The 17302-nt window shown below is 30.9% G+C and overlaps 1 protein-coding gene across 3 annotated transcripts; it reads right to left on the reverse strand.

Moving 5' to 3' along the window:
* On the reverse strand, positions 1-6315 carry LOC116768266 (alpha-(1,3)-fucosyltransferase C-like). Of its 3 annotated transcripts, none has more exons than XM_032658955.2 (3): positions 5744-6315; positions 5044-5422; positions 1-2014 (listed from the first exon to the last, which is right to left on the reverse strand). In XM_032658955.2, exons 1-3 carry the CDS (start codon positions 5955-5957, stop codon positions 1744-1746), a joined length of 864 nt encoding a protein of 287 aa, XP_032514846.2. In that variant the 5' UTR covers positions 5958-6315; the 3' UTR covers positions 1-1743. The 3 variants fall into 3 exon arrangements, with proteins under 3 accessions (XP_032514846.2, XP_061379609.1, XP_032514845.2); XM_061523625.1 differs by lacking the exon at positions 5744-6315 and having other exon boundaries at positions 5044-5211; positions 5336-5477; XM_032658954.2 differs by having other exon boundaries at positions 5044-6312.
* Positions 6316-17302: the final 10987 nt, after the last annotated feature.

A 17302-nucleotide genomic window follows, 5' to 3' on the forward strand; every position in this document is an offset into this window, starting at 1 on the left:
TCCTTCAAGGAGCAACTTTACAGGCTGTCGTGGCCAAACTATCTGTCTATCTTCATCTTGCCATTAGCAAAGCAATATTGGTCGAATCGACGGAGCGCCTTTCGAATTATTTTGAAAAATTGTAATGCATCGCAGATTATTCTTCAATGGACCATGAATTAGTTTTTTGCGTTCCACTGCATTTATTTCGTGAAGCATTCCTTAAATGTCTATGCCGTATATGGTCGTTACCCATGCGGACCTGTTTTTCTTCGGGCGTTTCTGTTTGTTTTTAAACATGATGCCTATCACGATCCAACGATAATCGAAGAGTATGATCTAGCGAAATGTCTCGTGCTTCAACAAATATCGTTAATGTACACACAAATACACGAGAAACACGCTATCGAGTGGTGAAAACTGTAAAACTGTAAAATAATTGGTGCAGTATTTTTTCAGTTTATCGCGAACAGACAGACACCGCGGGGGACTTTATTTTATAGTATGTATTGGATATTGATTGATGATAAGAAAGTATCAAATAGTAATATTATGTAAATAGCTATGTCATGTTATCTGTTATCTATGTTAATAGCCGTGAGCTGTGAAGTTATTAAAAAAAATGTTAAAAACAGCAACAACTTACCACTATTTAAAACCTCTGTTGTGTTCATGTAAAAATATGGATAAGTAAAACACCGAATTACTAAAGATGCTATATGCTATTCATTTCTGAAGTCTATTAAGTTTTTTTAAACTGTGGCTTCATTCGCACTGGAATCGTGAAAAAGTTTTATAATGTTAACGTTTTTTTGTTGGAAGGCAGCATATTATCCTATGTTCATTGAAAAAAACTGTCAAAAATCTTTCACTTGCACATATGAACATTGAGTATAAGGTGACATTTATATAGAATGCGAAACATTGATACTAATCAATGTTAATAAAGTAAGAGCAATAATAATAATAATTAAATAAATGCCTTTACTCCATTCGACAAACTCCTTCGTGTTTTCTCCAAACACTACTCAAGATTGTAATTCGTTCAACAGACAAAAACGTTGAAACAGTCAAAATATTCCACGATTCCAGTGCGAATGAAGCCTTTGCACATTACAAAAAGTAAGAGCAAACGATTTTAAAATAACCGAGCAGATACTCATCTCGGTTGATTTATTTTCAAACCAAATAAAACATAATACAATAAACCTTTCATTATTATTGACACTACGGAAAAAACTGTTATTTTTGAATTAATCGGTACTAAGAAAATTTTTTATTGATAGTAAGGATATTGTTCCTAAATAAATTTAGTCAAATATATCTGAATAGTTTTTTAAAGTTTATAAAGTAGAAAAATATTTTATATAAAATTACATTGCATTCATTAAAATATTCATAAATAAATGTATCTGGCCATCCAGAAATATAGCCTAACGCTTTAGAAGCATAATCTAAGAAAGAGGTTTTGTTTGGTTTTTGGTGTAACAGTAAAAAAAATCCCTATCAATGACATTTAAATTATACCTGTATAAATTTTCTACAGTTGTTATTATATACAACTCTTTGAATTGTGAATTTTTTATCTTCATTCTTATGCGTAAATAGATATAAGGTTTAAATTAACTTTATACTTTCACATATAAATTATCTTTGTATATAAATCGTAACATCTGGCATTGTTAGACCTAAAAGGACTCTCCTCACTACCCGTTTATTAATAGTAATATGTTTTAAATTTTAACTACTCAAGTTAATTTAACTCTATGGACAATTGTCTCTATATCTCTCTCCGTTCCACCACCTCCTAAAGTCGGGCCATTCACTAATTTCCGAAACTTTCTCTTCGTTGTTCAACATCTCACACAATTTACAAATATCTTCTTTGGACGAAGTTTCCTTGTAAACAAAGTGGTTCCTCCAACGGAAATAGTCGTAGAACAATGTTTTGTTCGTGATTATTTCATACATTTTCTGCGCCAATGCTGTAACACCTAGTTGTTTTCCATTTAAGTAGCTCCCGGGCGGTAAAAATCTGCAAGGAAAAATTAATACTATATAAATATATATTTTTTCTGATCACTGAATTAAATATCGATTCTACGTTATAATTGGCTTGATATATATTTTATCGATTTAAACATAGTATTATGGGTAAGAATTCTGTATTCACTAGCAATATGGGTTGATATTTGTGAATCGGTTTAAAATTTTTAGCTTTAATAGTTTAGCATTAAACTTCTGTTATTACTGATTGAAAAGTGCCCGAACAATTCTAAGGCATTTTTTTTTAAATATAAATGCTTTGTCTTAAATGACTAAATCGTCCTCTTCTTGATGTAGCATTTCTTTTTCCAAAAAATGAAATCATCGCTAAAACTGAGAAGAATTTTTTTTCATCCTCAAAACTAAGTCCCTAAAATAATTTGTAAGTCTTTAGTAAATTGTAGTTTGCTGTCTGAGTCAAACAAGCAAATAGACTGATTACGTGATGTGTGGCCGTGGTGAGGCACGACACGCCCCTTAGTCAGAAAATTTGAACATCCACATAATTCAGTCAACGAGATAGTAACGAGTATTGGTTGATATAAATCACATGCTGCTGTGTCATAAATTTAATTTGGTTTTTTCTTTCAATTTAAAGCATTTGTTTTAAAGTGACCTTTGTTTATTAAAGTCTGGTCTAATATTCTAATATTCATAGCCTAATTAAGTTAACAATAAAACATTTTTTTTCCTACTGTTGGGTTGTGCATTTTTTTCGAAATCTATATTTTAACAACTTTTCATGTTAAAAATTACACGATCGTATATAAAAAATATAGATACGACGGCTAGACAATCTCTATATTAGCGTGGGTTTATCAAATTTTATCTGTGAGAAAATAGCAATATAGTAAGGTAAGATATAAAAACGCTTATTTTTTATTGGACTCCCGTTTTAGTGTTTATTGGTAAGAGAAGTACAAGAAGTATTATTGCTTTATTAGTAAATTAAAAAAAAAACAACGACTAGTTAAATATGAATGTAAATCCAGGTTAGTTTTTCCAAAAATGCTTAGTTTTTTATGTATTTACATTATTTTATAAACAAAATACAAGTCATTTGTTAACATCTAAAAATAAAATAAAGGGATACAGATGTCTTTGTTTCTGTATTTGAGATATTAAAATTAAAAACACTGCTAGTATTTTTATGTTGCAATTTTGCAAATTGAATATTATTTGCAATCTTGACTAAATTTTATTAATAAATTATGGTTTATAAATAGTTTTGTACCGTGGTTCCGTATCAAGCAAACAGTTGCGCTATAAGGCTGCTGCCTAAAGTAGAGGAGAAATCAACACAAAGCAAATTCCAGCCAAGGGCACTTTGTTGCGAGTCCATGCCCCCATGGTATGGCAGACAATAAGTTTGGACCTTTAAAATGAGTTCCTACAGTTGTGGAAGGGACACAATTGAAAGAACCAAGTTGAGTGGGATAGGTGGGGCATATAGTTACTGTGCCTGTGGAGTTAAACATTACCTACTGGCTTTTTCTGGTGCACAAGCATATCGCTTTCCTACAAGTATAAAAAAGAACGTTAAACAAGCTACTTAAAGCTTTTTTAAATAATCGATCTGAATTTAAAAAGCCGGTCTCAATTTTATCTGTTAAATTATTATATAAATAGCTAAGACTAGCTAAGTTAAAGCTAAAGGCATGCGTATTTTTATCTAGTTATGAAAGATATTTTCAAAAGTGTTATCTTATAAATATGATAATCATCATCATCATCAGCCTATTGGTGTCCACTGCTGAGCAAAGGCATCTTCTCACATGGAGAAGATAAGAGCATTAATCCCCACGCTTGCTGAAGGCGGGTTGGCGATTTGAAAATTAATATATGAAATTATAAGTCCAGGTTTCCTCACGATGTTTTCCTTCACCGTCCGTCAGTGGTGGCTAAATGATCTTAGAAAGTACATATGATTCGGAAAAGATCATATTGGCACTTGCTAGGTTTTGAACCCGCGCCCTCACGTATGAGAGGCGGGCCTTTAACCTCCAGGCCACCACGACTATAATAGGATAATGATAATGAAAAAATAAATAATAATTAAAAAATAATATTAACTAGTTCCAGCAACAAGCATCGTTTGATTTGTTTCCACTAACTCATTAAACTCTGAAGCAGTCAGTCAGTAAATGAGAATTAATAGTTCGATAAGGCGCAGCAAAAAAAACATTTATGCAAAATGATTACTAGTATAATCAAACTGAACGGAGATTATTGGTACTTAAAATTTTATTATGAATTAAAGAAATCAATAAAAACTATCGAAGGTTGACAAAAGTCTTAACAATCACGCTAATGTTGCGAAAATATACAAAAACATAATATTGTCGCTCTTAGAGGTCTTAGTTGTAAGTTACAAGTAGATTTATAGATGAAAAATGTTTGTACCTATTAAGTTGTTCTAGAGGTAATTAATTAATCTGTATAAATTTCTAACCTTACATAATTCTATTGATTAAGATTTTCTAAGGTTTTTAGTCGCATTTTCATTCAAGATTTACACCAAATTAGAATTATATATCTAAAACGGTATACTTTTTGTTATTCTGTGATGAAGACAATATTATTTTTGAGTTTCATATGATTCAGTTTAATTGTTTTTTTCGTGACTGCTATGTAGATATGACATTATGTATATTCATTGAAAAATATATAATTAATACGCAGATTCTAAAAAAACAAGTAAAAGAATAAGACATTACTCAGATGGAGGGTCAATTTAATTCACTTCCTAAATAACTATTGAAGTTTATTCAATTTATATGTAAGGGATTGAGGGAATTTTTATTCCATTATGCCTTAACTCACCCACAATATAACGGTATAATACAGTAAGCGTTAGTTCAAAAGTGTTTATAAGGGTTTATACTGTCAATATGTTTGATCTAAAAGATGATAATGATTACATGATTAAATTCTAAAAACTAGGCTTTTAGTCTGTGGTCACATTTTTTTTTTATACTATTTGTTTCAGTCGTATATTTGAGAAAGGAAATTCTTTACCTTGTGTAGTCTGCAGCGCCGAACACCACTGGTATGGCGTAGTTGTTCAAAGCCGTCAACAATTTCTCAGTCACGTAATCCTCGGAGAAAGAGTTCTCCATAGAAAAATAGAAGTAATAGTCTTCTTGCAACAACTTAGCACATGCTTTATACATTTTTCTTGGACAACTGAAACGACCACACGAACCATACACATCGACGCTTAAATTATACTGCTTTAGTTCATTTTGCAAATAATTCATGAATATTTCCCTCTTACTTTTAGAACTGCAATTTGAAACAAACCACGCACCTGTCCTCTTTTTTTTCGCTAGCTTCTCTTTTAATTCATCACTTACGGGGTCCAAGTGCTCCGGCCATTTCATATCCATAGCGGGACCTACAACAGTACCGTTCAGATCGTATATCGTTATGTAGCCGAAACGAAAATCAGAATCCAGTCTGTAAGTCCACGTCCAATTGAAGAACCCGTCGAATATCGGATTGCAGATCGGATAATTATCTGCAGATTCCATTGCACCGAAAATGTATTTTTGTTCTATCGTACGTACTTTTGGTATTTCTAGATTATTTAGATCTCGTCCGTTGAATGCTATCGCGTCGAAGTCACCCAGATCCATCAAGGTGTCGGCGATGTGGTCGGTTACAAAACAGTTTGTATATTTGCAATTATTTTTAACGAACGCCGAATTGCCCTCACCCATGAAGTTGAACGGAGCAAGGTCTCCCGATGTCCACTGCAGGATATTCTTCACATTTGTTTTCATTGTATATGGATTAAAATCGGTCGTCATCTTAATTTCGCGTAACTTGTGATTATATGTATAGAATAAGGTCGAAACGCAGAATAATGCTCCCAGAACAATGAACCGCGTCAAGTTGGTAATGTTCAAAATATTTTTTGTTTTAAACATATTTTCCGGTGATTGTGAGCAGATACGACCGCTCGCTTCGTGTCACCGGCTGTTTTTAATACGCATAAATTCAGATTATCTAACGCTATCAGTAAAATATTATTCGTCACGTTTTATTGGTAACTCTGTTCACCTGATTGTTTGTATACGATGTGCTAATATAACTATTAATGTTGAATAATTATTCAATGTTCTTTAATTTTTTTACTATGTGGGTTTTTTCTTGGTAGTGTTAAAAAAAATGTAATGAACAATTACTTTAATTTTAATACATTAAATAATAAATTGAATATGGTTTAGTGAAAGTTTGTAGCACAGGAGTAAACGATTAAAGGGGGCAATTTAAATTAGCTTATATCATTTTTTTTTTATTATAAAATATGGCATTTACTTGAATTTTCTTGTCGAATAAATAGCACACAAATATTTCACAGTTATTAGTAATGACGTATAAAAGTGAATGAAGTTGTGTTATTTATCATATATTAGTTCTTACTTGTCTATTATATTATATATATAGTATATACAGAAAGTGTTTTACCATTGTTCAAAGCAATTATGATAAATACAGAAAATACAAGTTGAGTTAGTTTTATACTTTATCTACCTTTTGCTTTCGCCATATCTATGACTAACGTAGAGTATTTATTGATATTAATATATATATACATATATATATATATATATATATATATGTTTATATATATATAGAGTTCATATTGACGAGGAACTGGGTTTTCGTTTTGAGATATTAAATTTAATGGAACGTTTAAGCGAGTCAAGGGCACAGTAAGTAAAATTTTTGCAAAAGTTACTCACGTCTCTATAATTGGTTTTCCTAAAAGAATTCTCATATTTTCAGTTTAAGCACAAAAAAAAAAAAATTTATTTTTCAATACCTTTTAGTTTTCTAATGTATGATTGGTAATGTTAAGATATTGTTTAGAAGTGTTTAGTCTAACGAATGTTTCTGTATTCCAAGTAATTTGTTTCAGATATTATTTATATACTAAGTAATTACGAAATGTTACAAGACAATAGATAATTAATTTGGAAGTCCTCATTGTAGGTAATGTGTGCCAGCAGATGATATTTTTTGCATACAGACTTTATGAATCTTAAAAAAAAAAGTCACTGAATAACTTCCACGATTTTAAGGAATAATTTTAGATTGTATTAATATTAAAGTGTAGTTCTTGACAATAATTGTAAAACAAGTATAAAAAAAATTGAGATTTTCAGTTGAAATTATCACTTTTTTTTAATGAGATATCTGTAAATAAGTGGTGGAATTATTATATAATATAAATCTGATTTAAATTTTTGTTTGGCTAACTACAACGGGGTTATCTGTTACTTGATAACTAAATGTATTTTATGTGTAAATTCAATTTATAAATCTATCTTAAAAGCATTTTTATGTTCTTTTTTTGTAGTATAATAATAATTACATTAAAATAATATCTGATATCTAGATAATATAAGAATTGATAAGGGAAAAATTTAACTGTACTGTATGTAATCGTATATGTCTAAATGTATTATATTGGTTGCAATTAAGTTACGTATCATTAAATGTTATCTTGCACACTAGTATAGTATAGTATAGTAGTAAAAAGAAAGTGTTTCCACGTCCGTATATAGTAAAGCTTAAAAAATCAATATCTTTCTAAGTACAACCTGGTCAGGGACGTGTTTTAATGAACAAAAGAGAATTACATATGTTATCAAACAAATAATTAGGACGAGGTCTCTGGGTGTGAGTCAGTAAGTTTTGATTTAAAATAAAATGTTGATTTTTGTTTAGTTTAGATTGCTAAAAATGTTGAACTGACTTGTCAGTACATGTTATAAGATCTGACACCCTTGGCTTCAATCCCTGTTTGCTCTCTCTTCACTTAAGCCAGTGTGGATTAAAGAGTATTGTTTTGCTAAGAACAGATTTATTCTTTTGTATGGAATTGTGGAGGATGTATGTCTGTATTTATAGCGGTTGAAGTTTTAAAAGCTTTGTACTTCCCAAAACTTCATTATACACGGTCGTATTCTCATAAAAATGCCTTCAAGGACGCCTTTGAAAGACCTCCTCTTAGACCCTTGGGACGCACGTACCTTCAGGAGAGCATTTCAAGATTTTATTTCTTTGATTTAATATCGTCAGTTAGGATATGACAGGATATCTGTTTCATCCAAAATGTTATAACAAATTAAGTTCTACGAAAAATCATCACTATATATAAAGTTATAGCCAATGTTGTAAACCTGTTAATAATAATGAGAAAGAAACAAAAGAGGTTTTGAAATAGATTTTGAGGCGGAAATTATTATTTAAGTATTATCTGAGTTACTGAAATTTCTAAACTAAGATTAAAAGTAAAGGTACTATTATTTGAAACCTATCGTGGTTGTGATAACCCGAACATACTTATAAGACTAAATTTTAGTAAAATAAGATAAATTTTCTATACAGCTCGTTGAATTATACTAACCATAATAAGCCCATGATAAAAATTTCAATAATATAAAACACTTTTAAAAATCCTTCATAAACTTCCATAAAATGTTTTAAAAACAAAAACTTCTAGAAATTGTAATTCACTGTAGCATCTAGCTATAAATGAATAAAATATGTTGTGCTCATTCTTTTAAAACAATAATCACAAGAAAAACTCATGCTACAAAAGACAATGCAGCATCAACGTCGTGATAATATGCAACAGGATATTACCCAGTATTACTCAGGCCCAGAACAATGTTGTTTGTTCCTTGAAGTAACACAAAACGTATTCATTTGTGCTAGCATTATTTAGCTATATGTCTACTTATTAATTTTACAGCCAACATTTACAATCTGATTTTAAATGGACGGAATGTTATTGGAATTTAAAAATTCGGTAAAATATTTTAAAATTCTTATTTATACAAATACGATTATTTAAAACTGAAAAATTAAATTTCGGCTTCACATCTGTTTGTTTATTTCTCTATATTTTCGGATTTATTGCAAATTAATTATTTTAAAGAGAGGACGCCAGCCTCGCTGACGTCACTAATTTCACTTGTTTCAGTACGTTCCAGATATTTTAAAATGAAACTTCAATTCTTCTAAATGTTCTTGTATTTCTGGAAGGTTCTTCATAATCACATTCTTTATGATCCGCACTCGCTGAACTCTGCAGTCCGCTGTCGTGCGTCCAGACGTCATATTTATACCAGAATTCAAACATAGTTCTATTCTCTTTGATTTCGTTTTACTTTTAACAATAGTAACGACGACCAATAAGTTGTTATAGTAATTGATGACAGCCCTGAGTTATTTTCATGTTGCATCCGTCATTGAAGCTGCTTGCGCCGATATATATATATATGTCTCGCGACTATTTAGTCAAGCATAAATGTATAGTATAAACACCAACATACTGAGGAACAGCAATTTAAGGAACTCATTGTGACATTTTACCAAATTTTAGGCTCTCTTAAGTTTAACCTATCAAGTCAGTTGTAATACCTTTAATTTCATGTTCCAAAAGACTTGGATCGCTAATAACGTTGAATTACAGCAAGGAAGTGTTGAGATTATGTTGAAGAAAGTAAAATTGTTCCAGATTATACCAGTTTATATATTTCACTAGTTTTTGCACGCGAATTCGTCCGCGTTAATTTCGGCATTAGTAATATATGTATAGCTGACCGGGCGAACTCTATTAAGATATAGAGGCCATAAATAACCAGTTATTGGAATTTATTAGGTTTTTTTCTTTTTCGATCGAACAGGATTAAATATCCTATGTCCGTCTCCTGGTTCTAAGCTGTCTTCCCGCCAATTTTCCACCATATCCCTAAAGCCGTTCTTAAGTTATAAATAGTGTAACTAACACATCTTTCTTTTATATATAATATATTTAGGTTTCTAACAAAATTATAAAAAAAATAAAGTTGTCTTATAAAGCCAGTATTTTTAACTAGAACAAACTCGTTATTATCTTAAATCAAAACACCTTAAATAAGTTAAATTCAATTTACAAAGACACAAGTCACGTCGACAAAATACTTTCCCGCGTAAAAGTGAGCAAACCAGATGTTATCGCTTTAACGTCACTTCGGGTACGTTCGGGAATTTTAAGGTTCGGTTCAAATTAAATTTGCGTTCCCTAAATATATATATTCGTTATAAATCCATCAAATTTCAGTTTAATTGGAAGTCATAATCCTGTGCAAATGAGAAGCTCTAGTAGATTCTGAAACAAAATATATAAATTACCCTTTCATAATGAAGCTTCACAACTTATAAGCCATTAAAAGCAGTTTACGTAACTAATTGGTTTTTTGTTTTAAAACGAAATCCTAGATTGATGGCATTTATTGTTCATATTGTTTTTTACATGTATTCAGAAAAAGAAGTAGAGCAAAATGTTAAAAGAGAATTATGTCGCAGAGTCAATCATCTTCGTTTATCTCGTACTACCTTACAAAATACGACCCTCGAATAATTCTTAACTAAGAGGTGGTAGATCCTAGCTGGGATCAATTAACTACAGATTGAACGTGGGCTGCCTCGACCGGCGAATCACCCTCTCACAGAAGATCGGCGTGAAGTAATCTTTAATGGCTGCGTTTCGTTTGATGAGTGGAGAGCAGGTTGAACTTTCGTTTTTCTCACCCTTTCCTCTGCCGGGATATTGATGTGTGCAATGACCATCTGTTTTAGATCAGCCTGAGATGTTTTGAGGTGTTAAGCGTGTTTCATTGGCATGAGGTTCAGGGTGAGCCTGCAACTGTGGGTCGGAACCTGGACCCTTACGAACCTCGTGCCAGTGAGACACAAAACTCGACTCTACGGGCAATGCTCTTTGACAGGATGATTAATGGACTATCAGCATGCCACATTCTTTTCGCCTTAAAGGTGGTAACGTATTCGCGATATCATGTGGCACATGTCCATAGATGAGAATAACTAGGTCCTATCTGGTAGATGACTACTCATTTACCCCTTTACCATAAAAAAATACTAAAGACAATTAAATTATGCAGCTGTTTTTGGAATTAATGAGATTTTTTATATTTTTCATTAGCTAGGCCATTTAAGATAATATGACTGGGCTTGGCTTCCTTAATACAGAATTCTATACAAAAAACAAATCAAATTTTTGGTTTGAAAAACCATCCCAATCCTTTAATTCCCAATGAATAAATTCCTACAGCTTCCAATATTTAATTGACTATATCGTCTATCCTAATTACTGTATCGTAATTAGTGAACATGGAAATTAAATTTCATCATTAAAACTTCACGGTCTTGTTTTTGGCATTATCTTATATGCCAAATAATTAATTTCTTCAACGTCTGTATCGTCTAATTTTTCACGGAAAGACGTATACAGAAATCCGTACAAAGTTAATTAAATTAAGTTAAATAAAACCATGAAATATTTTTTATAAACAGACCTTGTTAGATTTTACTATAAATTCATACAGACTATTTATGATATTTTAACAAATTCACTTATTATATATGTTTCAAATGAGTTTCTTAATATATAAACGATACAGTAATCGGAGAGCGTATGTCATTTTTTCATTTGGATTATGGAATAGCCTTAACTCTCTGGACTGTACCTACTCTGTGCTTTACGTTGAGCAGCTTTTATTAATAATCCCGATACCTTGCAAGGCAATGCAATGCACACGAACATGACACTGTTTCCATTGTGTATCGCAACAACAATGTTTTTTTTATTGTTTAGTGATAAGTCATCACCATTAATTTCTCCCTTACAAACGCTCACAAAAAATATAATTAAATGTATTGAAAATTGCCAAAGATTATCATAATTTGATTTATTATACCAAATACGTATGCGCTTCTATCGTAGCTGATTCAATATAGTTTTATATAATTGAATGTTTCTAACAATTAGCTAACGCACCCGTAATAGTCCTTAAGTTTCCCTAAATATTCAAATATTCTCCGCAATTTTTTAAATATTTCCTTTTGGTGTAAACCTTTTATGAAACTGTAGAAAATATCAAATAGATGTAAATGATATCGGTGAACCCATTTGACGTTTAATAGTTATATACATAGATTAAAGCAGTATAAGGCCCATTGACAGAGTAGAAAAATCTTATAGTTCTGATACAACATCTGAAGTGGAGTCGTTTTATTAAAGGTAAAGGTAACATTTTGCATCATTAATATGCAAAGTTCTTTTCCAAGTAATTCCAATATTCGAGGAAGGGAATTGAGAAGAATAACATATCAACATTGATGCGAAATATTTTTAATGCATCGTGTTTTTTTTATTTAGTATAGTAAATATATTTAGAAAATTTAGTTTAAAGTTTTTTCGTTTCGCAAAATTAAACATTACAAAATATGTAATATTCTTATAAAGTTCTGGTTACACTTCTGACGGGGTGTCGAGATGCACATAAAAATCGCTGTAACTCATGGAGTTAATTTGAGACAATGCTAAGGGGCGTAAGAGCTTAGTAAGAACGTGAAGGACACATAATTTAAAATATTACGCCGTTATAATAAATACATTTTCTTCAATGTGACCTATTTATTATAAATAAAGAAAAAAATGAGCGTCAAGTACCACATAAATATTAAGAAATATAAAAGAACAAGGAACAAAAAGTTTTATTACACCATCAATTAACGTTAACTGGTTGCTTTTGTGATGCAAATCAGTAATTTTTACAATTAAACCTCTTTACATTTTAATTTCTTGAAAAAACAGAAAGACGTTTAGAAGAAAAAAGATTTAGAGAAAAGAAAACTATTATTCTTAATATTTGTAGCAAAAACATACTAATTTCTTTGTTTGACAGCTATTTTTGTCTAGATAATAAGAATGTAAGACATATATTTTTTTTTATAGAAAGTAATTTCTTACCTTCTGAGAAATGTTTCGGTCGTAAGATAATAACGAGTCCTTTTGTGGAATAATTAAAGTCCTGTATTCGCTAATTATTACTTATCCCTGCTAATTAATTTTTTTAGAATTTTTGAAACATTAAAATTAATTGCTGTGATAAAACAGGAACCAAATGACATGAAAATGAACATGTTTTGAAACGAAAATGTTTTTTATTCGTATCAGTCAAGTTTTAGCGAACCACTTTATATAATAAAATACGTTTTGCGCGAACAATTTGGTCGGGACTTACACAAGAGATCAATCTCGACTGATTTTTCATTAATCATTGGATTTCTCGTTCCTTATTACTTTTCAATAGATGTTGATACTTTCCTTAAAAGTAATGTATATATTTCTAAAACCTCTGTTAAAGTCGTCATTCTTATGTGAGCCTAACAACTTACACAAATCACAGTGACAGGTAGAATGTCTTAAACTTTTTCGATCATAAGCTATACGGGATAGAATTTAGCTGTACTACTCAGCAGCAGCTTGTTTTGGCAAGCGTCAGTGGCGAAGAGTATGCCAATAAAAAAGCTATTATGTGAGTTTTATGTGTGAGAGAGTCAGAAGACCATTTGCTTAATGTAATTATTTTATCAGCTCACACTAATAATTCCACTCAAGGCGCCAATTACTCGTTATTCCCCTTTTGCTATAATAATATTGAAGCAATAGACGAAAGTGAAATACTACAAGTGTCAATAATACCCGGGGATGTTACGTTTTTTAAGATTTTCGTATCAAAAACTTCACTGAAATTGAGTTCATTGGAATACTAAATGGAAATTACATTTTAATGTAAGTAAAAAACGAAACGTAAACTCTTACACTGCAGTAAATGTCAAACATAAAAAAATCGAGTAAATTTGAGTAACATATACTTCAACACGTACGAGTATGTGTAATTTAGGGCAAAGGAACAAATTTAATTTTCTTTACTAAGTAGAAAAACTGTTTCTTACTTAAAACATAATCATAATAATAGATTGGTTAGACAGGGGTTAATTTGGCTTTCTGTTTTCTCAGTAAATTTGATTTCGTACTCGTTACTCAATTTCAAATTGTTGCTTTGAATGAAACAGTTTCAGCGAATGCTAATTATTTTAATATTAACATCAATTCGTAAAATTTAATCAAGAATTCTATATTTAATGAAGTCGTTTTTAGATATGTATTCATCAATGAGATCTAAGATTTTCGCGAGTTTTATTCATTTAAATGAAACTAGTATTATTCGTCATCCCGTCTGCCCGTGATCACGGTTGCTGCAAAGTAACCGAAACGTCGGGAGTATGTAGTTCTTTACAAAAATAAATCACGCGTAGTTTATCCGAATAATACTAGTTTCATTTAAATGTATTCATTAATACAGTATATAATAATAAAAACAAATGTTAGCAAAGAAAGAACATATACTTCTTACGAGAATAAATAATAGCAATAAAATTTTGTCAAATATTTTACCTTTACACTATATTAATATGTTAAGACCCAGTTTCACCAATCAATGTTAAATAAATAACGTCTTGTTACGGCGTTTGATTGACTGTTAGATGTATCGAGCGTCCCACCACGCACTAATGTCTGTTTAAATGTCTTAATAAAACATTAATATTAATTTCTGCTCTAGAGGTCCGTCAAATGACTAACGACTGTTAATCTATTGTATTGTCAAAATCCAAATGTCCAATCGCACCGATGTTTTTTTGTAGCCTTAGTAACGGCAGCTGTTTTGTCAGCTTTTACTATTTCCTTCTATTTATTAATAAGGTGAATTAAAATTTCTTTTTCATATGATAAAAAATTTTTCCTCCGGCATTTCTATGATATTGTAAAATTTAATTCTCTCTTCGTCTCTTATAACTTGAACACAATTTATGCCTATATGTATAACACTTTTTATTGACAACACGATTTTGACAGGTTACACCTGGTAAAGTGAAAAGAAAGCTTTTTGTTTGTCAATTCTATGCAATCAGCGATATATAAAATTTGGTGGCATTAGCTAACAAGTGACGTATCATGGATAGATACGATCAAGGGCTAAGTGGTGCATCTTAGCAAATATCACATTAAACGTGAATACTTCAATTTGGACGTCTTAGAACGAATAATTTGGTAACCGGTCATTTAACGTGTCATTTAGTAATGCCTTGTTAAATTTTAATCGTGGGACGTAAACATTTTGACAGACAATTATATTTTTGAAGGTTCGTTAGTAAATGCCTCGTTTAGATTTAACAGACAGAGCTTGGTGAAACTGGTTTTTAGCCTTCTAATTTAAAACCATTTAATTATCCACAACTTTCATAGTTATCTTGTTTTACGATCTTTTATGGACTTCTAAATAAATAGTATAAAGATGCACAAACAAAACATGTGACACTTTAATTTCTTGATCAATTTAATTTAGAAGAAAGTATACTAAATTTTAGTATTTCAGAAACATACTTGCTGTTTTTCAAATTTTGTTTTTTCACACACAATACCACATTAAACATTTTCATAGTAGCTCCGGTGGGCTTTAAAGGGTTAGGGTGATCTGACATGCCAACCTCCATGACAATACTTACCTACATAAAAATACTACTACGGTTACAATCAAACTATTCCTATACATCAATACAGTTGCGACTATCACTGAGAATGAGCTATCAGGTCTATCTGAACGTAACCACAACAGAAATTCAAGTCAGAACAGCAGTGGTGGTATTGTGCTGGTGCCTCTCGCCGTGTTCCACTTTATATCCCCATAAGTGTTCATTGTATAACGTGTTCCGGAATGCCAGTATAAGTGATGCACTCTCCTCTTTCCTTTAACTTATACTTCGAAGTAAAGAAGCTTACTTTCCTCTTCCTTTGTTTCTCTTTTTCTTCCTTCATACGTAAGGTTTGAAAATAGAACGGCTCTAACATGGAAACGTTAAATCCCGAAGGAAAATGCCTGTATATGACAAAATGTAATAAGCCAAAAGTGTTTTTTTTAATTTTCTATGGTAAAGTTAGTTAAAAAGATATAAATGTAAATATTTAAATAAAATAATAATTAACGCAGTTTCAGTGTGATATGAAATTGCACATTTTAATGCAAGATCCAATTTTTGCCATGGAATAACAAGACCTCCACTCTTTCTTTCTAGATCTTACTTTCATTAGGATGAAGCGATATATTTTGTCCGTATTGAATCAGAATAAATTAATATATTTCTATAAGATGTTGGTATGTTTTCTATTCAAAATATATAAATATATTTGGACGTACCGTGTCTTCATACGAATTCCAAGAAAAGCTTTCACCTGTATCCTACAAAACGTGGCATCGTTATCCCGGGCCGAAGTATTGGGCTGTCATACACTATGGGCGTATTATTATATCTGAAAGTGTAGTTTTGAAAGACTTTTTAAGGTACAGCTGCACTAAATAAATAAAATTTTAAGTTTGTATTGCGTACATATGTCTATGTACACAAATGACCTAAATCACCGTCTAAAAACACATCGATCTATAAAATGAAAATCTCGATTCTTCTGTAACAAAAAAAAATATATATTGTTACTGACAGAAATGTATAATATCTTCCGATTATTTATTATAAATACTTCACTTACTGATAACTAGATAAAAAAGTTTTCATAAGCACATTTCTGTAAAGAGGAAAGTGCGCGGTGTTGTTGAAAGGCTGTCAGAGCTAAGCTACAAACTGTTCTTTTCACTTAATTATAGACCGTCGTACTTAATTATAAATAAAAATCTTTTAAAGTTTCACTGAATGAAATTATAAAAGCAGTATTTGAAGTAAAACGACAGAAGTGTAGCCTTTGTAAAAAAAGCTCAAGCTCAGACTACAGATGTCTCGTTATACTATACATATGTAGGTATACAGCTATACTTAGCTGTTGAAGCTCTTAATAATTTAACTAAGTAAGGTGCAGCCAACCAAACCAAGTTCGAACCGACCTGTATTAATTTTGTTTGTTGAATTCTAAAACTGTCAATGAACAAACAGTATTGACCGCTGGAAAATCATTTTAACTTATATATTTGCTGAAAACCAATAAATTAAGAAGATTTAATGAAACCCTTTTGAAAACAGACCCGACAAACTCTCAACTCTCGGCTTACACTTTGTTTGAACTTTATAAGAGGTTGTACGATGTGTTATTTAAATAATAATGGTATAAATAATATCTCTTAACACGTACTGCAATTACTAATTGATAACTAAATAATATTGTTTAAAACTGTAAATCAATCAAAGGCTAAGTTTTCTCGATAATATTGGAAACACCACAAAGACAGCAATATCCACGCAATGACCCTTATCATATTTGAAATAAATACATAAATATAGTCGATGTTTGACTGATAATAACTTAAAAATAAATTAAAACTCCGCTTCGTTACTTTATCATGCC

Source organism: Danaus plexippus, chromosome 19, assembly GCF_018135715.1.
Source record: "Danaus plexippus chromosome 19, MEX_DaPlex, whole genome shotgun sequence".
Taxonomy (NCBI): Eukaryota; Metazoa; Arthropoda; class Insecta; order Lepidoptera; family Nymphalidae; genus Danaus; species Danaus plexippus.